We start from the raw sequence: 21,370 nt of genomic DNA, 5'->3' as shown, positions 1-21,370 counted from the left end.
AGAGCAGAGTTAGAATAGTTACAAAATCAGAATGGAAAAGCACTTCCAATGGTTGGCTTCCTTCTACCCACTAACGAGAGATACTTAACGAATTTCACTCAGTGGTTTGGATGAGTTGTACAGATCCGTTCCGTGAAAGGACCCACGACTTTAATAACAAACAGTCAGTGCAAACCAGTAGTAAGCAGCGCGCGGTACTTTACAGAAAAGACAACAGTGAGGCTACAGGAAACCGACAGGTGTGTGAGTGAAACAGGAACCTGCTGCATCTCTACAAGGGTTCTTTGCAGCCCACGCTCCTAAGGCCATTTGCAAATGTTACCCGTCGTTTCTGTAACGAATCAGGCCATTTTATTTTCACTGATAAAGTGGTTATGATCGTCTCTGAGTGTCAGTGTAGATACAAGAGAGTGCAGGGCTGAAAAAAGCAGGATCTCGAGCAGTTTTAAAATGTAGTTCTGTAGTTGTAACTTAGCTGCTAAGAAAAGTCTCCTCCCCTGATGACAGTGCGGATTTTCTTCCATCTTTGAACATTACACTTGACACGACTGTTTCTCCACAGTGGACAACACTGGGTAGTGGTAGCTGGTATTAGGTAAGCTCTAATGATTTATTCACCAAGCTCACGTATTTAAGAAGATCTACTACTATGTCCTGATGAGCGGGGACCTTTCTTCTTCAGTGCTCTGAAAGAAAGAAGTTGCAACAAAGAAAAATTAAATGTGGCACATTAGAGAGCTTCCATGGTAGGGCAGCTAAATTTCTTAAACTCCAAAGAGGAAAGGAAAAAGCTCATGGCTCCTACTTCTAAGTGCAGAATTACTAAGGGAACCTTCACTGTGCAGAGGAGGTGCTGGAGGGTGGGTGGCAGCTTTGGCAGGTACCGGCACTGGGACAATGCAAAGAGATGTCCCAGATTTCCCTTTGCCTGTGCAGAGGCAGAAGGGGATCAGGCTGAGTGGAGGAAAAGGGCCAGGATGCACTCCATACAGGGTGCTGCATTCTACAGATGACACAGGCATTCAGCCTACTGACATCATGCCTGGACAACTGAGATTGCTCAGGATCCCTGTAGTACCTTCCACGTGACAGAAGACCATAGTCACCCTGCATCACAAAGATAGCTCTGACTGGCAGAATCATTTTTACGTTTGCAGGAAAAGCAACAAAAGCAATATAGAGAAAATACGAAAAGTACGTGTCCCTCTGTCATTTTATTCACTGTGCAGTGATGTTCAGGAACAGCCAAGAGGGCTGGTATGGAGCCATACATGTAGTGAGGGGCAGGAATGCGTGGGACAGGGCCCTCAGGGAATGGGTTTTGATTTTCTACCCAAGTCTGCCTGTGACACAGCAGGCTCAAATGCTCAAAGGAAAAAGGACTGGGCTCTCATGAAAAGGAACCTGAATTATGGTCCTGAGAGCACCTGGTGGTGCAATGCTTCCTGGGTACCTAGACACATACAAGACAGAAGCAAAAGAGCCAGAGATCAGCTCCTCAAAGCCCCTGCTTGAGGAAGGGGGGCTGCACAGCTCTCCGCCAAGCTGCTGCTGCCACCACCACATCCCCAGCCAGCACTGCGTCCCACAGGCTAGAAGTGCACACACAGCACAGCTGTGTGCTCTGGGGGTTCTGTGTGCTTTCCTACATGGCTTTAAAAAGGTGCTTGGGCAGCATCATACAAGCAACACCACACTAAGATCACAGCAGCTACAGGAAGAAAGCAGCCTACTAGAGTACCCAGTCTGTTCCTTCATCCAAAGAATCCAAAGTTTATCTCATCTAGACCCTTCTGTCTTAGGGTGAAATTTTGGCTTTCAACGTTGTTAACTAACGGCCTTAACATCAGCATGACATTTTGAAACAGAATTTTTCATAAATAGGTGTACAAACTAGTATTATCTGGACAGACCTATTTGCATGCTGTTGTTCGTAAAATTCATCCATTCTTTAGTTATAAATTTGCATTATGATTCTGAAAAATAATCAACTGGCATAAGACAACTGTTTCTACTGAGAACACTGTCAGACTGCCTGTGACTATATCCGTCCATCAAATACGGTGGGCTTTTTGCATATTACCCTTCAGGGTCCTCTAGACAGGCTGATTTTTATTTTTTATTTTTTATACTACTATCAGCAAGGAAATCAGGCACAGAAAATACTACCTGTCTTACCACGATTGTCTCTTATATTAGCTGCATTCCTTTGTTATGGTGCTTTTATTCTGTGTCTATTAAAACATCCCTTCCCTAAAAAGGTCATTTTAAACAAAAACAACACATTAAAATGTTTCCAGTGTAGACAGACAATGAAGAAGTAAAATCAACTGGAAGAAAACCAAACACAGACAAACATACAGTAAACAAAGTCAAATTCAAGTGTTACTTACCTCTTCTCTTACTCCCTGGGACCTGCATGCAAGCACACTAAAAACAATCCCAAAAACAATTCCTATTGCCATGATTACAAAAGGGATTCCAGTTACAACACTGGCTTCTAGCAGGACATGCTTGAGTTTGTTGGCAGATGCTTCATCAATCAGAACGCTCTGGAGTAGACAGAGATGAAGAGAGAGGAAAAAAAGAATATTTCCATTCTTCATATTAGGCCATTTTACTTTTGTGGGGATAAGCTAACAACACTCCCACAACTCTGCACCTTTTGCTTCCTTGCTTAGTGTACCTTCCCTCTGAGAATCCCCAGCTTTTCCTCTGAGGCCAGAGGAAAAATCTGGTCTGCATTTCTAAAGGAAGTAGTGATTAAAATGCTCTGTTTAGGAATGCAATAGTACTGGCCTGGAATAATGACATATATCATCAAACTCCCCTAGGGCATTCTGTGAATCCAGTGAATTCAGTGATCCAACCACAGCACAGTCTGTACTACTACGGCAGTTGCAGAAGTCCCCAGAAACAAAGACGTGATTCTGCACACATTCTGCCTCTTCACCTGAGCAGCCCTTTTCCCTACTGTCAATATCTTCACAATTAAAAAGATTACCCAACAAAGATTATCCAGAACTAAACTTAATGCAGTGGTCAACAAACAGCAGAATGATGTTAATAGGAAACAACAATTTCCTACTTATCACTACATAAAACAACAGGAAAAAATACATATTTTTTTCATGGCTAGCTCAAAGTCAGTAGTTTTGCAAGCATAAACATCTCACAATGCTGCAAAGAACTAATGAAATCATTTACCTCATTTATATACATCACTGGGAAAATTAGTGTTCGGATGTTGCCCGTTTCACTGCATTGAAAAAAAAAAAGAAACACAGCAATAAGAAATTATGCTTTTCCATTCTTTCAACTTGAGGGTTCTGGAGACAGATTATAACAGAGCTATGAACAAGGAAACTGTCCCTAAAGAAACACTGGGCTGTTGCTTTTTAACATTGGTTTTCACTTTCCCACTGAACTAGGACAATGTCAATCTCCAAGAAGCTAAATAATTTCTGTTTTGGGACATGGTGAGGAGAAAAAACAAGGGATCCGTAAGAGGCTTGTTGGTAACTAACTGAATGATAGATATGTCAATCAGCAGAGACACTAAGCTAAGCTGAAGCTGAATGTTACTCATATTTGTAAAACACAGAAACAGTTGTCTGTCACACAACATTCACAAGGAAGAAAAAAAAAGTGTGGCACACATGAAGTAACAGCTTATTCCTAAACTGTGTTAATGTAACAGCTTCTGGGCACCAGAAAATTAGGTGGTGTTAGTCTGAAAAAACATCAAGCATCCTAACAGGACTGAACTGATTACAACACTTATTTTTAGTTATAATATATAGCAAAAGCATGCCAATAAGTATCAGAAGCTCAGTATCAGAAGCTGAGAAGCAAAAACAGCTATTATATCTCATAGGCAATAATGAAATCAACAAGTCAGAAAGACACAAGATAAAGGTACTAGTATTTCTACACAACTTTACTTGCAGTTTGTGGACAATTCCCTCAAACTGAGACAACTAGAAAACCCTGCAGAATCCAGATGGAACAAAGAAGCAGAGGAGCTATTTTACTCACACATGTATTCCCTTATGCAGAATTGCACTGACTGCCTATGTCAATTGAGGTTTCTATCCTTTATCATACCATTGTAGTCACAGGCAATCTCTACCTGATTCCCCATGAGTGGTGTTTTAAAATCCACCACCTGATCTTCCACTTTGAAGGGGTCATGTCTCATATGGCTTTCACATGACCACTGCTGAGAAATGACAGCAGCTGCAGTATTTTTGCCTCCTAAAAGCAGTGAAGAGTAAGATGGCATTACTCACTGCAATGAGCAGCAAAGCCCCAAGTTTCTACCTTCCTTTTGCTGTGGCAGATCCTTTCTTGAGAGGGTCAGTGTGATATTACGGATACCACTGCAAGAACTGTGTGCAACCTGTCTCCTGCAACTTGCTTTTCTTGAGACTTTACTCTGCAGAAAGAACTCCAATAGCCTCTTGGGCCGTGAGGAGGATACTGCCATTTGCAATTAAGATTTGACTGGGTTTCTCTCTTAAATGTTCTGTCTCCAACCAATATTCCATCTGAATACGGCAAATTCATCCTGAATATCAAATCAGATTTGAGATATCCACCCAGCAACAGAGAACACTTACAAGAATTCAGGTAATTTTCTGACATGAACATTGATCTGCATCCGCTTGGCTGCTTGCAGGACAAGCCCTGTCAGCTGGGGAATAAAATAAATAAGTGAATTTAAAATAATAATAATAATAATATAAATGTGAACTACTAGGAATTAGGAGAATACCTAATAGTTGCACTGGTATGGAGTTATTATTTATCTGCATTCACCAAAGGAAGACTTTCTTGTATTTTATATGCCCAGACTTCAGTCTGCCTCTGAATTAGATACCTAGATGTGAAGAGGCCACAACAGAAATAGGTGTGCCATCACGGTGTGCAAACCCACACTTAAGCTACAGAGGAGTCCCCCATCTTTCAGATCTAGATGTAGCTTTGGAAAAAGCTAACAACTAATGCTGCTTGTTCTGGTCTCTGAATACAAGAGAAACCTTTCTTTTTGCAGATCTCAGTGAACAGGAGTGTATGGCCCCAGAGATGATAAGCACAAAGCATTTCTCAGAGTATTGCCACCACAAATAAAGGTTTCAATTGGAGGTGCAGAAGTATTTTCCCTGTTCAAGCAGTCAAATTTAGTCCATGGTGGTGGGTGAGATGGAGGAGGCACATAGCTCCTTTTACCCTCATACTTCAAAAGGGGAAGTAGGAGCTGGCTAACAGGAAGAGCCTGGCACCAAACCAGATGCCAAGAAACACGTGCACTAGACCTTCAGCCTTTGAAAGAAACTATGCAATTTCTTCCTGCTCATGCTTGATGAGTCATGCTGTTTGCTTCTGCAAACTAGGCAGGCCATGGTTTTCGTCTCTCTCTTGATCTACCTTCAGATGTGTGGATCTAGAGAACAGCATAAAACTACAGATCATGAGTTGAAAGCTCCCTTTATTTCTGACATCTCACAGTAAGATTACCAAAAACTCTGCAAACTACCATGAAAGACATATTGACCATGGTCATGTATCTATGGCTCCACACTTCCTAACTTGAGTTCAACATCCATTGAGTATACCTATCTGCTCTCTTAGTCCACATACCTAGCTTCAACTTGGGGAAAATACAGATACAAAAAAAACCCAGTGGGTTGAAAGCAAAATGAGGAGGAAAAGCCTCATCTACTTCTCAGAAATATTTTAATCCATTCGTCTCATCAGTGCCAGTCTGATGGCATCTCTAACTCACAGGTATAATAGGAAAAGCATTTTAATTCTATTGATACCCAGCAAAATTTAATTCTATATAAGCAAATATGGATAGCTCCACATAAGCTACTGAAGCTTCACTGCAATCAATGGGGATTACATTGATACACATCATGCAAGAAAGTGACCTAAGCCTATGAGCTTGGATTCATCTGTATAACCCTCTAAAAAAGGCTGTACTTACAGGATTGATATCCACAAATGTCTCGTGGTACTCCTTTGTTGGGTGCATGCCCTCTATGTCACTTATAAACTTTTGCTCTGCTTGGTAAAAATGTGGAGCTGACAGAAATATGGGAGCACCTGGAATGTAAAAACACAGAAAATCACAATTTAAAAAAGAAAAGATTTGAAGAAGTCTTTGAGGACATCAAAACTCTTTGTACTGGGCATTCACAGAATGATAAGTCCACTCTGGGGCTACAGAGTTTACACTCTGACTCCCTGTCCTCTGAACAATCCAAAATTTTCCATGTTCAGCATCAGCACAGCTTCACGTCTTAAGGCTGTATGCTTGTATATTGCATTATTCGCATTCACCTAGGCAGAAATGACAGCTACCAGCATAAGAGAAGACTATAAATACCCAAGCTGTTCAGTGTGGATACTGGTACTTTTGATTTCCCTGATTTAAATCATTGCTGGAGCTTATGGCATCTCACAGGGACATCCCTTCAGATCACGTCTTCACTACAGCAGTTTAATACCAACCAACCAACCACTTGTTGGTGACTGACTTCACTGAGTATAGACATATTTCTACAGGCTTCACCAAACTGTCCTCACCTATTTCAGACAGAAAGGAGAAATACGCTCCCACTAAAGTCCCTCCAATCTATTTCCACTGCTTGGTAATATACCTTGCTTGCAGATGCTGACATTGAGGACACCAGCACCAGGGCAGTTTCCTGGTGGTACACAGAATCCAGCGTTGTCTGGGTTAACGGTGGTGTTGGCAAACACCATAGGGGAGGGCACAAAGCGGTAGGTTGGGACACCTGCAACACTTCCTGAGCTGTCATACACCAGGTAAAGAGATCTGCAAGGAAGAAAAGCCAGACCAAGATTTGTTAGTCTTGCACATGCTAATTACCTGCTGCAAACATCTCTGTTGATACCTGTGCATCTATTTAAGTTTATAGTAAGCTAGAAGTTTAGCCTAAGCCCATTCCAACGATTTTCTGCATTCAGTGTAATAGGCTTTTGATCTACACATGCACATCTCATCACTCTGCTGCTGCACAAAATGGACAATAATGCATAAATTGTGCTGTTCCATGGACACTGATGCTCGCCTTCAGCATTTTAGAGGTCCCTACGATGCTACTCTGTGTTGTGCAAAGCAGTTCTAGTACATGTTATTGAGGGAGAACACAGTGAGACAAGGTCAGGGGAAGGCAGAAATTTGGCAAGTCCTTGATTTATCATAATATACATCTGTACTGATTTAGATAGAGAATTTCAGATCATTTTTGTTGTCCACTGACAGGAAAACTTGGACGGGAAGAGACCTGCAGGTGGAATGTCAGGAAACACCATATTTTCCTGCATATTGTTGCATTTTAAGTAGCACTGTTTCAAGCCATGCATCTCTGAAGAAGGTAGTCGGTGTTATCTAAAAAGCAGAGACACAGGAAGATTTTTTAAGGAAAGAAGCTTCAGGCAAGGTTCATATAAATCTTGTTCTTCTCATTACAAGCCCTGCTAGGCAGTCCAGCCTCTTTCCAGACATCTTGATTTCCACTTTAACTTTCTTTAGAAACAACACACCTTTAACTTGATGCATATTGGGGTGTCTGTGGTTTAACTCTCTTGTCCTTCATAGCACTAACAAATACTGAACATGAATGCTGTTAAATAAAATGATGGACAGAAAAATATCAACCTAATATGAAACTTCAGTAGGAATGGACACAAATGCTATGCTGTAAAGTCAGTGTTCAATTCCCTTTTCTTACCTGCAGAAATCAGAAGAAAATATATAAATGTTCTCATCTTTGCTAATCAGTGGATGAAAAGATGTCCCATCTGTTCCATTGATCATGTTACAAGTCTTTGTTGTCCACCAGTTCAATGACCTGAAGAAAATGAAGCAAAGAGAATAAGGTTTAAAAGACCTTTAATTGGTGGTCAGGCCAGGTTATGCTCTGAGCAAAGGAGTATCAGTTCTAAGTTCTATTTCCTCTACTAACAAAAATAGGGTTTAAGTTGCATTTATCACATTATTAAACTGGTGCCAAACAAGTAAGAATCCATCTGCAAGAGTTTCTCCCATATATGTAATTGCTGGGAAATGTTTAATTTTATGGGAGAGAGTTGCTTTACGTAGTTCTTTGGCTTCTGTGTAATGCTTGCTGTCCTCCAAATAAGTGTCAGACACCCAGGCAGGAGCTGTCTTAGCCCCAGCTCTGGGCACAGAGCAGCAAGGAATGGTGCTGTCTGGATATGCAGGAAGTCTGTGCCACAGCCTGCTGCTTTGGTACTTGAGCCTCACAGGGCATGCAGGGTTGTCCCAGAAGAGGGAGTAGAGAAGGGGCCACCACTGCCACAGGTACACAGGGGCTCAGAAGTGTTCACAGCAGTCTGCCCTCTAAGGGCAGGGCTGTCTTTTCATAATTATATGACCTATGTTAAAATACTGGAGGCACAATTGAAGCTGGAGCTGCTAAGAAGTACCATCATCTTCAGAATAAAATAACCATTTTTTTTTTTTTTGTAAAAGAACATAAAGACGAACATTTTTGTTCATCAGAAGTATGAAAAGAGGCAAATTTTAACAGAGGCCTAATGACTCTGAAAAACTTACTCTTTTCCTTTCCATTCCACAATTCTTGAGAAGTTAAGGTAGTTCATTTCTCCACTTAGGAAAACATATTCTCCATCATCAGTTCCATTCATCTGCAAACACATAGGTGAGCTTTTGTTATTCTACTCCCCTAGTTAACACTTGGCTAGTAACTACGTCAGAGTGTCAGGAGTCTTAGCTGTCATCACTTCAATTCCACTCTGGGAGCGATGGACTCCCTTGAAGTGCATGCAAATCATCAAACTTCACCATGTATATAAAATGAGGTGGCAGTGGCTGTGCTAAATTTTCACTCCTCCTAAGTGAAGGGGATCTAACATTAAGTTAGCTCTTCTTCCCCTTTGGAATTTGCCAATAGCAAAATAAATTCACAGAAAACAAACTGAACAGTGCAGATAATCTCTCAGAAACAAGCCCAAGCTGACTTGCAGTCAGAGACACTGAGGAAGCCAGTAACGACTATAGCTCAGAACTAACATACAGCCTCGACTAACTACTACTAAGGAAATCTTTCAGGAAATTTTCTTTCTTTCACAGTGCTGGTGCAAATAAGACCACACTATGAAAGTGAGCACAGTCCAAGTAGAGTTGTTTATATTCACTCTAAACTCATGCATATACAACAAAAGGATAGACAAAACACTTGAAGCTGGGCCACAGGTCAGAGCCTAGATACAACCAAACTGAAGAGGAAACATCCTTTTGCTACCTCTGCAACTCAGTCTCCACAGCCTCAGTTTGGGAGCAGCCTGGCTGGCAATGACAGTGCCAACACTGTAGCACTGACATCACTCCCAATTTAAAGCGTCAGGAAGTCCTGCACAGTAATTACCTTATTAAAGAAGCCAAACACTGGGTCGATTTCAGGATGCAAAACATGAATGGTTGACAGGAGTTTGTCTTTGTAGCCCCACAGTAATTCATGTACTGTGCGAACTGTGAACAGGGATTCTTGGTATAGGAGCAATAGCACCTCTGTGGCAAACTGAAGAGATGTTGCCCTGGTCCACTCCATTGCAGTCTACCAGGGGATTAGAATCAGGAATAAATGGTCAGATTTATTGTTGGATAAATAGTAACAGCTGAACACAAACAGACACGTATCAGCACTGCACATGTTTCACTTGTATTTTCAGTTTTGTTATTTCCACTTGTGGCAAGTAACATGCAGGCTAACAGGTTCTTCAGCTAGAATTGACAGGGAAGCGCTCCTACAGGTTCCCCCTCAGCCAGACACGGACACACACCCAGGTTGGTTTCATGCCAGCCCCTTCTGTAGTGTTCAGAGTGGATTTTAAGTGAAACTGGCAACATCGCTTTCTAAACAGTGGGAATTTCACAGCTATATTACTGCTGGAGATGTGCTCTGGATTTCAGCCTGAGGAAGTCATGGAAGTCATTTACATTTTGAAAAACAAAGGCTGTAAAGATAGGCAATCTCCAAAATAGAAACACCAAAAGTTATTTATTTCATAGCTGGAAAAGTGATTTAATGATATGTATCAAAAAAGAAAAAAGAAAAAAGAAAAAAGAAAAAAGAAAAAAGAAAAAAGAAAAAAAGAAAAAAAGAAAAAAAGAAAAAAAGAAAAAAAGAAAAAAAGAAAAAAGAAAAAAGAAAAAAGAAAAAAGAAAAAAGAAAAAAGAAAAAAGAAAAAAGAAAAAAGAAAAAAGAAAAAAGAAAGAATACTCCTTGGGTGAATCAAACTGTAGTTCTTCTAGAACTACCTGTTACGGTATATCTCAGACAAAAATCTGAACAAGAGAATATTAACACTCAAATGCCTGTGAAGAACTGTAAATACAGACTGTACTGTTGGCAACTTTCAGTAAGCTGCATTCTATCGAATATCACATACAGTGCATTTAGGTATTCATCCATAAAATCAAAACAGACATCTTTAGAAATTCTAGGGAAAAATTAATAACGGACTTCAATTACAGGGTATAAACAAGCATAAGGAGTAAAGGCTTCATTACACAACCAACAAGTATTTCCGTACTGTCTACTTTTCCTTGCAAGGTATAACTGCTTTGTATCTGCTTGTTCTTGAGCTGTTAGTCCCTGTGTGAGATAAAAAAATAATGGTCTGCCTCTGTAGCCTCACCTAAAACAGAGTGTGAGTGCCTGTCTTAACTGTAGCTGGTAGTACCTTTTCATTCACTGGCCTCTGAAATCCCCCTTGTATAATTTTTTTTTAGTTTGTGATACAGACTTTGAGGCGATTTTTGACATTTTGATTGAAAACAACAACAAAAACACATTCAAATGTCAGAGTTCCTCCTATGTGTTTGATTTCAGTAACTACCTAATTTTGTTCAGTCATGAAAAGCCAACAGGCCTGATTTCTGCTCATCTCCGAAGTGTCCTCTCTCAGACAAGGAGTGAAAAACTGATGCTTATAGGTGTTTGGTGAGGAAGGAATATAACAAAAAACCCACAACAGTTCAAACCTAAAATGAATGCGGCATCTATCTTGATATAAACTGCCTCTCCAGTTCTTCAATCATCTTTATCTACCACAAAGGGAGAGGTAGTATGGAGCAACAAACTGGTAGGTATATCATGAGTTACACTGACACCCAAGCAGAAATGGAGGAGAACTCACCACTGCAGGAACATTAATTGTTCTAATCACATCCACTTCAGGGTCTCCAACTGACTTCTGAGGTTCAAATACATATGTCTTTGGATTCAGAGCAGATACTTTGGTGCCGTTGTCCAAAAACTGAACATGTACTCTTGGCCTGTATTCTCTGAAAAACAGGAGTTTGCTCTGTAAGCAAGTTAAATGTGTACGATTAATACTAACTGCAATCAACTTGTGGCTATTGTACTGCTCTAAGAAAATGAGCTGCTCGTAGCCTCAGAGATGCTTCTGGTGCTGTCTAAGCACTCAGAAAAGCAACATAAAACTTAGGATTGCTGACAAACAAATCCAATTGGAAGAAACATCAAACACTACCTGGTCTAGTAAGGTCTAGTAAGGAAGTCAGATCTTAACTACCACGAAGCACATGTCATAACCATAATTTAGTCGGCGTCCTGGCCTGCATTGGAGGTGGTGTGGCCAGCAGGAGTGGGGATGGTCATCCCCCTGTGCTCAGCGCTGGTGGGGCTGCACCTCGGGTGTTGTGTTTGCTTTTGGGCCCCTCAATGCAGGGGAGGCATTGAGGCCCTGGAGCGTGTCCAGAGAGGGGCAACGAAACTGGTGGGGGGTCTGGAGCACAAGTCTTATGAGGAGCGGCTGAGGGAGCTGGGATTGTTTAGTCTGGAGAAGAGGAGGCTCAGGGGAGACCTCATCGCACTCTACAACTTCCTGAAGGTGGTGAAGAGGTGTTTGGCCTCTTCTCCCAGGCAACAAACAGGAACCGGGGAAATGGCCACAAGTTGTACCAGAGAAGGTTTAGGTTGGACATGACAAAAAACTTTTTCTCTCAGAAAGTGGTCAGGCAATGGAATGGCCTGCCCAGGAGGTGGTGGAGTCGCCGTCCCTGGCAGTGTTCGGGGGGCACCTGGATGAGGAGCTAAGAGATATGGTTTAGTTTGTGGTAGCAGTGGTAATGAGAGGATGGTTGGACTGGATGATCTTACAGGTCATTTCCAACCTTGTGATTCTATGATTAGTCCATGAACAATAGCATTTTGCATGCAAGAAACACAATTCTATAGAACTGGTTGGCTTAGGTTCAAAATGAGATACATATCTATCTTCAGCAAATCAGAAGCGGCAGGTTGTCTTCTCATGGCATTATCTTTCTGGCATATGTCTGAGTTGAGATTGACTGTACTTCATGAGCATATATTCACATAAGAGTTTGTTGATTTTTACAATGCTTTGCTTTCCGAATAAACTTTAAATCCAAAGATGCAAGGGTGAATTATCCTGCAAGACTCTGTGTTACAACATTCTTCATTCACTGCAGATCATAACTCCACTCCTGGCTGCACTAGATCTTTAATGCAGCTTAATGACAGGCTGTATTATTTGATTTTGTCTTTCTAATTTAAATCAAACTGGAAAAACCTACAAAAATCAACCACCTCCCAACATTCCTACAAAAACAGTGTCATCTACCACTTTTCAGCATCCCTACCACCTATAAACATTTTGGTCTGGGTACATTTCCAGTTTGATTTGGCAAAAGCCTCTTCTACATTAATCTCTATAGCCTAAAGCTTGAACTGAAGGGGTGGGAATGGACAGCTGTGAAATGTCTTATATAAACCAGGCCAGAGTTAACCTCAGAAGCCCCTCCAGCTCTAAAAAGTCTACAGAGGAAAATAATACTGCCTGACTAGAGACACAGGTAGGAGCACCACGGATGTTAAGGACAAAATCTGTTCATGTGTGCATGAGCAGAAAATATTCAGCTGATCTTCGGGACTTAGCAAGCTTGGGCAGATAAGCAGCTTCCACTTAGAATGAATTCTTTTATTTACTGTAAATCCAACTTACAGGATACAAAAAGACAAGCGTAGCTACATTTTTGTTTGAGAATCTACTTCTGCGCTAACTGGGTTTACAATCTATGTTGGTCAAAGCCATGAACTGTTTCCAACTTAACCATCTAGGATGAGACTATTTAGCCATCTCATCCTCCTCTGCCACTCCAGACATTTTCCCCTGCCTGCTGGGGGCAGTTCACTTCCAGCCTTTCTACCTACTACCCAATTTTATAAAACAACTGAGCCATGCACTTCTTTTTAGAGCATTTTAGACATTCTGCCACATGCTAAACCTATATGGCTCTTGATTACTTTGCTACACTGGGCCTGTGAGACAAACCTAGCATTTACTCTATGGCTCTAGCATGCAGTATGTCTGCAACACCTCTTCCCGATCCTACTCCTCCATCGTGCCTCCTCCTTCCCCACCCACTGCCAACAGTCAGGTTCAGTTAACAACAGCAGTTAAGCAAGGATTAAAGAAAGAATCTGCTGGGAAAAAGCACTTCAGTTTTTAACTTTCCTGTTTCTTCCATCCGATGGAGCACAGCACAGTTGAATTTTGTTCAGACATGTCAAAATTGGGCAAACCAAAGAAACCAGAAGCTGGAATGTGCAGCCTGCCTCTCTTAGACAGCAATGAACAAGGCAGGGATCACCTGCCCCAACCTGCTCCCACACAGCCTGCGGTGTGTGCTGCATGGGAAAGCTCTCCCAACAAGCCACAAGTCAGTAGCTCTCTATTTTTTTCTCCAGCTCTACCAGTTTATCTAATAGAGGTATTCTGCCAAAGTAGCACAACTACTTTGCCAAGTCTTAACAAACACAATAATGAAAAGGACGAAATGGGAAAAGGGAGGAAGTAATGCAAAGCTGAGCTGTGGGAGGAAAGGAACAGAAGGGGAAGGCATATTGCAGAGAACTAGGCAGCCTGAGAGAAAAATGTCAATGCATGACAGTGAGACTGACAACAAGAAATCTACATTTCTGTCTTGGTTCTCATACCTCCTCCTCATACCTCGTAAGTTCAAAGGCCATTATGTCTACTGCCACAGGACTGCTCCTGGTGTACATTACTGTGTGCAGAGGAGCAATAAGAAACTGTAAGGGAAAACTTACTTGTAAAGCGGACTGAAATCTCTCCAGGTCCAGAAGAGTCAGACTGCTCAGTGTGGAGCCATATCATGCAGAAGGAGAGGCCAGGAGGATGGATAAGCTCCAACACTGCACATAGCCTTACTGAATCCTGCTCTCTGTAAAAATTGTAGATGTATCTGAATCTAAGTAGGTGAGGGCTGGCTGAGGGAAATCCCTGTAGCTCCATTCTGTAACTGGTTTTCTGCCCACATTTTTACTGATATGAATTGTGCAATTCCAGCTAGGAACTAAGTTCTGAGTGAACACATGAATCACATCTTTACGCAATGCTCCTCTTGGAATACATCTCAACCAGTATGTATCTTTCTCTCACAATACAGTAGGCCATGATGCAGAGAGCTTCCTTTGCATCCAGCACCTGAGGAACAGCAGCACAAAGGCAAAATCTTGCACAAAATCTGAGAAGATGCTGGCTGAATCTGAAACTGCTTGCAGGTTGTTGATGTGTCAGCCTATGTGTACTATCCAGGTAGTGATGAATTAATCTATTCTCTGCTGAATAGATTTTCAAGCACTCATTAACCGCTAGGTTTCTTCCTAGAATGGGATCCCAAACATTCTGGATCCCACTTTTTTGCCTCCTTACACACAGCAGGTTGAGTGAAATACAAGCACAGAAAAATGGTCCTACCGGTAGGTATATGGCCCTTTTTCCTCTACAAGAGGAGTAGCGCCTTGAAGCACTTCTAGTGGATTTGTCACATTAAAAAAGTAAAACTGCATGTAGACTGGTGGAGGAGGATCTTCCCAAGCTTCAAAGGTTTCTGTGCCATTTTTTAATACTGTTCCCTGAAACAAGAGAAAGACAAATAAGCCATTAGTGGTAGATGCTGAATGATAGTCATAGGAAAGAGAGAAATTCTATGCCCTCAGAAAAAAGACAGACATTAGGATTGGAGATCCCAACTCTACAGATACTTTGTGCTTTGCTTTGAAGCATATCACCAAATCAGACACATACAATAAATACAACTATACTTGCAGCCTGGGGGATACTTTGTTGGAATTACTGATTTGCTTCTTCCTACAAACAGTTCTGCCTGACATTTTTCAGAATGAAAACTTGTCAGCTACTGCACAATGATCCTCTTGTGCTCCGTGTATGAGCAAAAACATAACCCCGTGTAAAACACCACAAAACAAACCTGTATTACAGAAAAAAGAAGTGGAACTCAATAGTGTGAGGCCAAGAAGTCATAAAAGAGATACCTTAGGAGGAAAAAGGCCAGAAAAAAAGTTCTTCGTAAACACAGCTTCCTTACGTTTATGATTTATTTGCCTAAGAATGTCAGATTCCAGTACAGCTGCGACACTCTGTCTCAAAAGCAATTGGACTTGTTTTCTCATTGGCCAGGGAGAAAAAGCTGCAAATGACAGAAATTTCTTTGATTTAAGCTGAGATACATGCCTTTCTGAGGACTATGAGAACTATAAACGTTCTTTGCCCTCTGCCTTTAATTACAGCAATGAGAAGCTGTGCATTTCCAGACTACTTGTGTATTTTGTATTCAGCAAAACATGGGCCTACAAAATAAGAGCTACAAATAATTATTTTATTACAGAAGCTCTTACATAATGAATCAGTAATTCCTATACTCCATGTGTCAGAAGGAATGGCGCAGCTGTAGCTGTATGCAGCTGCGTTAAGAATATATAACATAGATCTCAACCCCACATTTTATTACCATTCCATTTTACATAAAATTCACCACAACTATAAAAGCATCACTAAGAACACCACAAAAATCAGGGCTTGTCCTATATTTTAACACTGCTGCTGCCAAAGATGCAGTAAAGAAAAGCATGACTTGCAGAATGGAATTTACAGGAATACGTGAAAAAACACTCTATCTTTGAAAAGCTTATCACCAGCAGGCGAAAGAAGGAGGGGAAATAATTTGCAATTAAATGGGTCTCATCAACACTTGCTCTTTTTATTCTTCTGAGAAAACAAAGTCAAATACTGTTAAGCACAAATTCAAAAGCAAGGCAGACTGGACAGCTGCCATTTTTTGGTTACCATCTATGAGGTCTTAACTTTTATCAGCCACAGTTGCCTCAGGATTCTTTCTTGGTTTTCCCACTAAAGGAACTGTTTTCTCAGCATGCAGCTTTTAACTCTGTATGATTGGATAAAGAGAAGACTGTTTTAAAAAAAACACACATTGGCAGGAGCTTGGGATGGCAGCAGTATTCCTGAATAGCAAAGTAAGCCCATCCAGCCAGGAGTATTCTACAGATGCAGACTGCTTTCCTCTGAGGATTTCAAACCACATCTTCTATGAATGTCACAAAAAATGCAAGCTGTGTTTCAGGTGCTTTGTGCATTTCTTCTTCCTCATATCCACTATTTCCCACACAATCCAATGCTTTTGATCTGTTTTGCAATTTATGCCAATGCGGCTCAGGCCTATATTCAGACAGAGACTTCCCGAAGTTGGTTTATAGGATCAGAAATAGAAAATCTCATTAAATCAGGCATACTGTTTCCATGACACTGCCAGAGAGGGCTGAGAATGACACAGCATTGTATTTAATGAATCCAGAAATGACCGCTATATTTTTTTCTCCATATGCACAGTCAGTTATTTGAGAGGTAGTGGTGTTGTACCCTAGTGATGTCAGTCCCCTTTCTAAATCATACACAGCTCACATTTCCCATGTGCATGAAATACGATTGGATATTAATGTGGCACCAATATTTGTATCACACTACTCACACCCATCTTGACCTTAACTCTGGGAATGTGTACTATTTCCCAAGAACTAGTAAGCATTATCAGAGCACCTATTTACCACTCAAACTGCTCTCACATGCGGCAACTAAAATGAGAGATTGCTCAGTCTAAATGTTCAACTTTTTAAAAAAGTGAACCCCAGTCATATTAATTCCAGTTTCGTGTTCCTGAGATTTTGAATTTTAAGTGATCCCCTGGGAGATGAAGTACAGAGCAAAAGGGCAGTGAAACACTGTCATACTGCGATTTATTTGCTGGATCTGCGTAATGCTGCTTGGATCTCCCACAGAAATTACAGGGACTAATTTTAGCTCTGCACAGTGACAACAGCAGTGTAAACCCAGATTCACAAACTTCTGAGCAGGACTTAGATATATTCCCATAAAATTAACAAATAATAAAATACAGTGTGCTTTTTTCTTCCGTTTTTCACCAAATGTTACCAGGAATATTTGGATCTGCCACACGATACTACATTGCCCAGTCCTAAGAGAAAAATTATGAGCTCATATTTGAACAAAATTTATGTCCATGCCCCCAGCTGAGTTTAGTTCTGCTCACTGATTCACAGCAGAGTAGTCTCTGACATTACATGTGTGGGATCATTTTTTTGACAGAGGTTGTGGTCACTACTAGGATAGGCAGGCTGCAAAATACTAGATTACATGACTGCTCTTTAATCTAAAGATATGTAAAAGATACAGCCTCACCTGCAGTTATTGCTGCTGTACTGTCAGAGATTCAGTCCATCCCTCTTGATACATGCAGAAGTACAAAGCATTCAGAACCCTCAGATCAGACTCTAGTCCTACAGGCAGTAGCCCAGGGAGGCCTGAGCTGTCTCACAGAGATGTATGATGCACCTTCTGCAAGACCACCACCTAAAAGCAGTGTACTATATGATCTTGTGTCCTCACTTAGCTGTGCAGCACAGCTTCTTGTTTTCCAGTGGAATCCATATTAATTTCAAACAACAAAAACATCTGTCCCACTGGCTTTATTTACTGTGACAGTCCATTTGCTGATATTTCCTTGCCTTAGCCTCATATCACAAAGAGAAAATATACAATGAGGTTCTCCTCCCAAATGTAATTTTTACTGTTGGTGATAGTTGAGTTTTTTTCCTGGAACTGCAAAATGATCTAATTCCAGGACAATACATCCATCTGTGACAGAACTGAATCACAACTTTTTAAGAGAAACAATAGGGTAAACATTCAGACCAACACAAGCAGATTTCTCTGACCCTGTGTTTTTAAAACTGCCTGTTCAAAAGGAGCAACTCAACTCCATACTAAGCAGTGCTGAGAGTATTTCACATTAAGCAAAAGCTTAAAATGATCAATATGTAAAATAAGTCAAGCGATAAAATATCTTCTCTGACCCTCTGGGTCCTACATACTCCTAATAATTCAGCTCTAGAGACTGCTGGCAACAAAAGCCCATTGAAATGTAAAGGGGTTATAAGACTAAGCATTTTCTAAAATTATCAGCATAAGATATATGGCATAAACAGAACACTTGAGTAAAGACACAAAGACTGATTGCCCAAGTTTTGCATTAGGTGCACAGTTCGAGGGTTGTTATGTTCATAAACTGCACAATGAAGGCAGTGAAATCCATAGTCATGTAACAAATATATATCATAAGACAAACATTGCTTGCAGCTAGGCAGGCCTTTATCCTGTAGGCAGCTATTTTACTCTCTTTCATTGCAGTTTTTTTCCCATTATTTGATCAGTTTCAGGTGCTACCCCCACAACTCACAGTGCTGGACAAGATGGACAGCTGATCTGGCACAGCATTCTAGTTCACAAAACAAACAAACAAACAAACAAAAACCCACTAAGACTGACAATAAGAAAATAAATTTGAATGCTTTCTGAGAAAGGTGTTCCCACTGTCCTTATTACAGAATTGCCTGCTGACTTTCCATGGAATATGAAGTCTTGCTGATTCCCCTGTCCTTCCTGTACTTCCACTGTCTGCAGGAGCCCAGGAGGACTTTGTGCTCCCTGCCGGTGGCTGGAAAGGATGTGGCATACAAATTCCCTACTGCAAGCCATCTTCTCATCATTGCTCTATGGATTGTGAGTTTGGATACACATGGGCTTCAGATGGTCCAAAATGCAGCCTTCCAATTAAGCTTACTTCACTCCTTCATTTATTTCACTTCAGTCTGTTGCAGGACTGCTGGAAAATCCTCAATGGAGTATGGATTACCTGTGGAAGACAACCTCCTTCTTCTTCTGCAATTCTTCCACAGGCAGGTGGGTGTGAAAGGTAAGAGGTGCCAGCATGAAACACATGAGCACTGAGATGGCATTTCATGTCCATTGTCCTGGACTTCAGAGCAGTAAGAGAACTCAGAAAGCTCTTGTCTTGCCACATTTCAAAGGCAAATTGAGATTTGTGTATTTGTACAAGATTTTCTAAGCTGTAGACATGGTTACACAAGAGACAGCAACCTGCTAGGCCACACACAAACAAGAAAAACATGTGGGATAAAGAACACGTGGAAAGAAGCAGAATCAGCAGAGTGATCAGGAAGCACACTGCTTTGGGGCTGAAAACTGTTCTTCCACAGTTTGAATGCTTGGCTCTTGCAGAAGGCCAGCAGGGTGTCACTGGCTTGTGTGGGGAGCAGGATGCCTGATCCTGTGCAACCCAGATGCACTGGCATGAGCTGCAGAGTACTAAGTAAGAAAAGACTGAGCTCTAGGAACTGTTTCTTGCATTACCCAAAGCTCTGGTGAGTGACTATCAACTTACTCTTATATAATCAACCACTAAGGGTAAGGAGTGTGCAGCTAAGAGGTAATACGCATAAGGAGGATCACAACTAATTCCTGACAGTCCTATGCTATCCCACCAAACCTTTTTTTTTTCACCCCCTTGCTCTTGTGTTAAGTGCATGAAATATTTGAAAGTACAACTTCTGCTGTGATGCAGAGGATGACAGAATGGCTTGGTTTGCACAAAACTTTGCATACATTAACATTCACATCAGTTCATTTCTGCCTTTCAGAATGCCTATGAGCTGACGATGAAATGACTTCAGAATAACCCATGCTGCACTCCACTTCACTGCCAGGAGGAGCTCCTGAAGAGCAGCTGACACGCTGACAGCCCACACCACAGCTCACCCTATGGTGGCCTCGTGTTGGCTATACCCCAGACTCTACAGAAACACCTGGAAGTATCATAACTTGTTTTAAGCTGACTGCACTCGTGAAATCAAATTAATTTAAGACATTGTAGCTTCTCAGTGAGGAAATGCCCACTATCAATGCCTCGAGGAAAAAGAACAGCACGTGGGTTAGGACAGCAGACTTCTGTCACCAACCAGACAATAGCACTGGTCACATCATGCGGTAGCGCTCTTGGTTTCTCTGAGTAACACAGACCATTACATTCTTCAGACTAGGAAGATTAGTTAATTTACATGCTTCACACATACTTTAAGGGAAAACAGCTACTGAGGAGTGCTTTTCATTACAAGTAGGGTTATTTCTAACACTAACGCAGTTGACCACGACAGAAATCCAAATGGCCAGCATTTGGATTTATGACCAACATGACCATAAGGGAGGAACAAAAGCTGAGGAGGTCCTCTGCACTCATGAGGATGCCAGAACAGGTGTCCCCAGACCACAGCATGCAGACCTCTGCTCCAGAGGCTGCAATAAATGGAGCAGCAGGGCAAAAGCTGCCAGAAATATATGATGGAGATAGCAAAGGTGGAGGCAGGAGGCGTGCTTCAGGTGCTCCCTGCTGCCCCGTTGTGTGTTGCAGCATCTCCCCCTCTCCCCCCGCCAGATCACAGCATAAGTCTCACAGCCTGTAAAGCTGTCTCAGAGCGCTTATTTTTACTCATATTGTCTGATTTCATGCAGCCCAACCCGAGCCCCGCCCCGGCCATAAAGGACTAGGCGTTTCGTCGCCAAAAGATGCATGGCCCTCTCCCGACCGCGCTTGGGCACGAAGGAACTGTACGGTGTCACTCCGCTATCCCCGTCCTCCCTCCCTCTGCTCCCCAGGGTTATTTTGAGAAGGAATAAACCCATCGGGAGAGACTGCGGCCGAGCTCTCACCTGCTTCACTTGCAGGTCCACCACCGTCTGAAAGACATGCGCCACCAACAAGGAGATGCTGGCGATGAGCAGCGTCAGAGCCAGGACCCCCACGGTGACGAGACACAGCGACCTCATGGCTGCCGCCGATGAGACACAACACCGTCGTCAGCACGGCCACCGCCAGGCTCCGGGCACGGCGTAAGGGGCGGGCGGCCGCGTCGCCACGCCCGCCGCGGGGCCGGGAGCTGCGGCAGCGGAGCCGCCCGCCCCGCCGGGCACCGAGGGAGGGAGAGTCCCGATGGCGGGGGCCGCCTTTGTGTTTCGGCGAAGCGTTGCG

At 42.0% G+C, this 21,370-nt stretch overlaps 1 protein-coding gene across 2 annotated transcripts; it reads right to left on the bottom strand.

Moving 5' to 3' along the window:
- Positions 1–105: 105 nt before the first annotated feature.
- SCARB2 (scavenger receptor class B member 2) lies at positions 106–21,271 on the bottom strand. Of its 2 annotated transcripts, XR_004167381.2 has the most exons (13): positions 21,052–21,271; positions 14,851–15,008; positions 11,221–11,368; positions 9,447–9,635; positions 8,615–8,706; positions 7,767–7,886; positions 6,669–6,847; positions 5,993–6,111; positions 4,623–4,696; positions 3,208–3,259; positions 2,394–2,552; positions 2,170–2,253; positions 106–686 (listed from the first exon to the last, which is right to left on the bottom strand). XR_004167381.2 is itself a non-coding variant. In XM_031596767.2 (12 exons), the coding sequence occupies exons 1-12, from the start codon at positions 21,166–21,168 to the stop codon at positions 648–650; spliced, it is 1,446 nt and encodes a 481-aa protein (XP_031452627.1). In that variant the 5' UTR covers positions 21,169–21,270; the 3' UTR covers positions 106–647. The 2 variants fall into 2 exon arrangements, 1 of the variants encoding a protein (XP_031452627.1); XM_031596767.2 differs by lacking the exon at positions 2,170–2,253 and having other exon boundaries at positions 21,052–21,270.
- Between the last annotated feature and the right edge of the window lie 99 nt (positions 21,272–21,370).

The sequence above is a fragment of the Phasianus colchicus genome, chromosome 4, assembly GCF_987193195.1.
Source record: "Phasianus colchicus chromosome 4, bPhaCol1.hap1.1, whole genome shotgun sequence".
NCBI classification, from domain to species: Eukaryota; Metazoa; Chordata; class Aves; order Galliformes; family Phasianidae; genus Phasianus; species Phasianus colchicus.
This window is presented reverse-complemented; position numbering and strand designations above follow the sequence as displayed.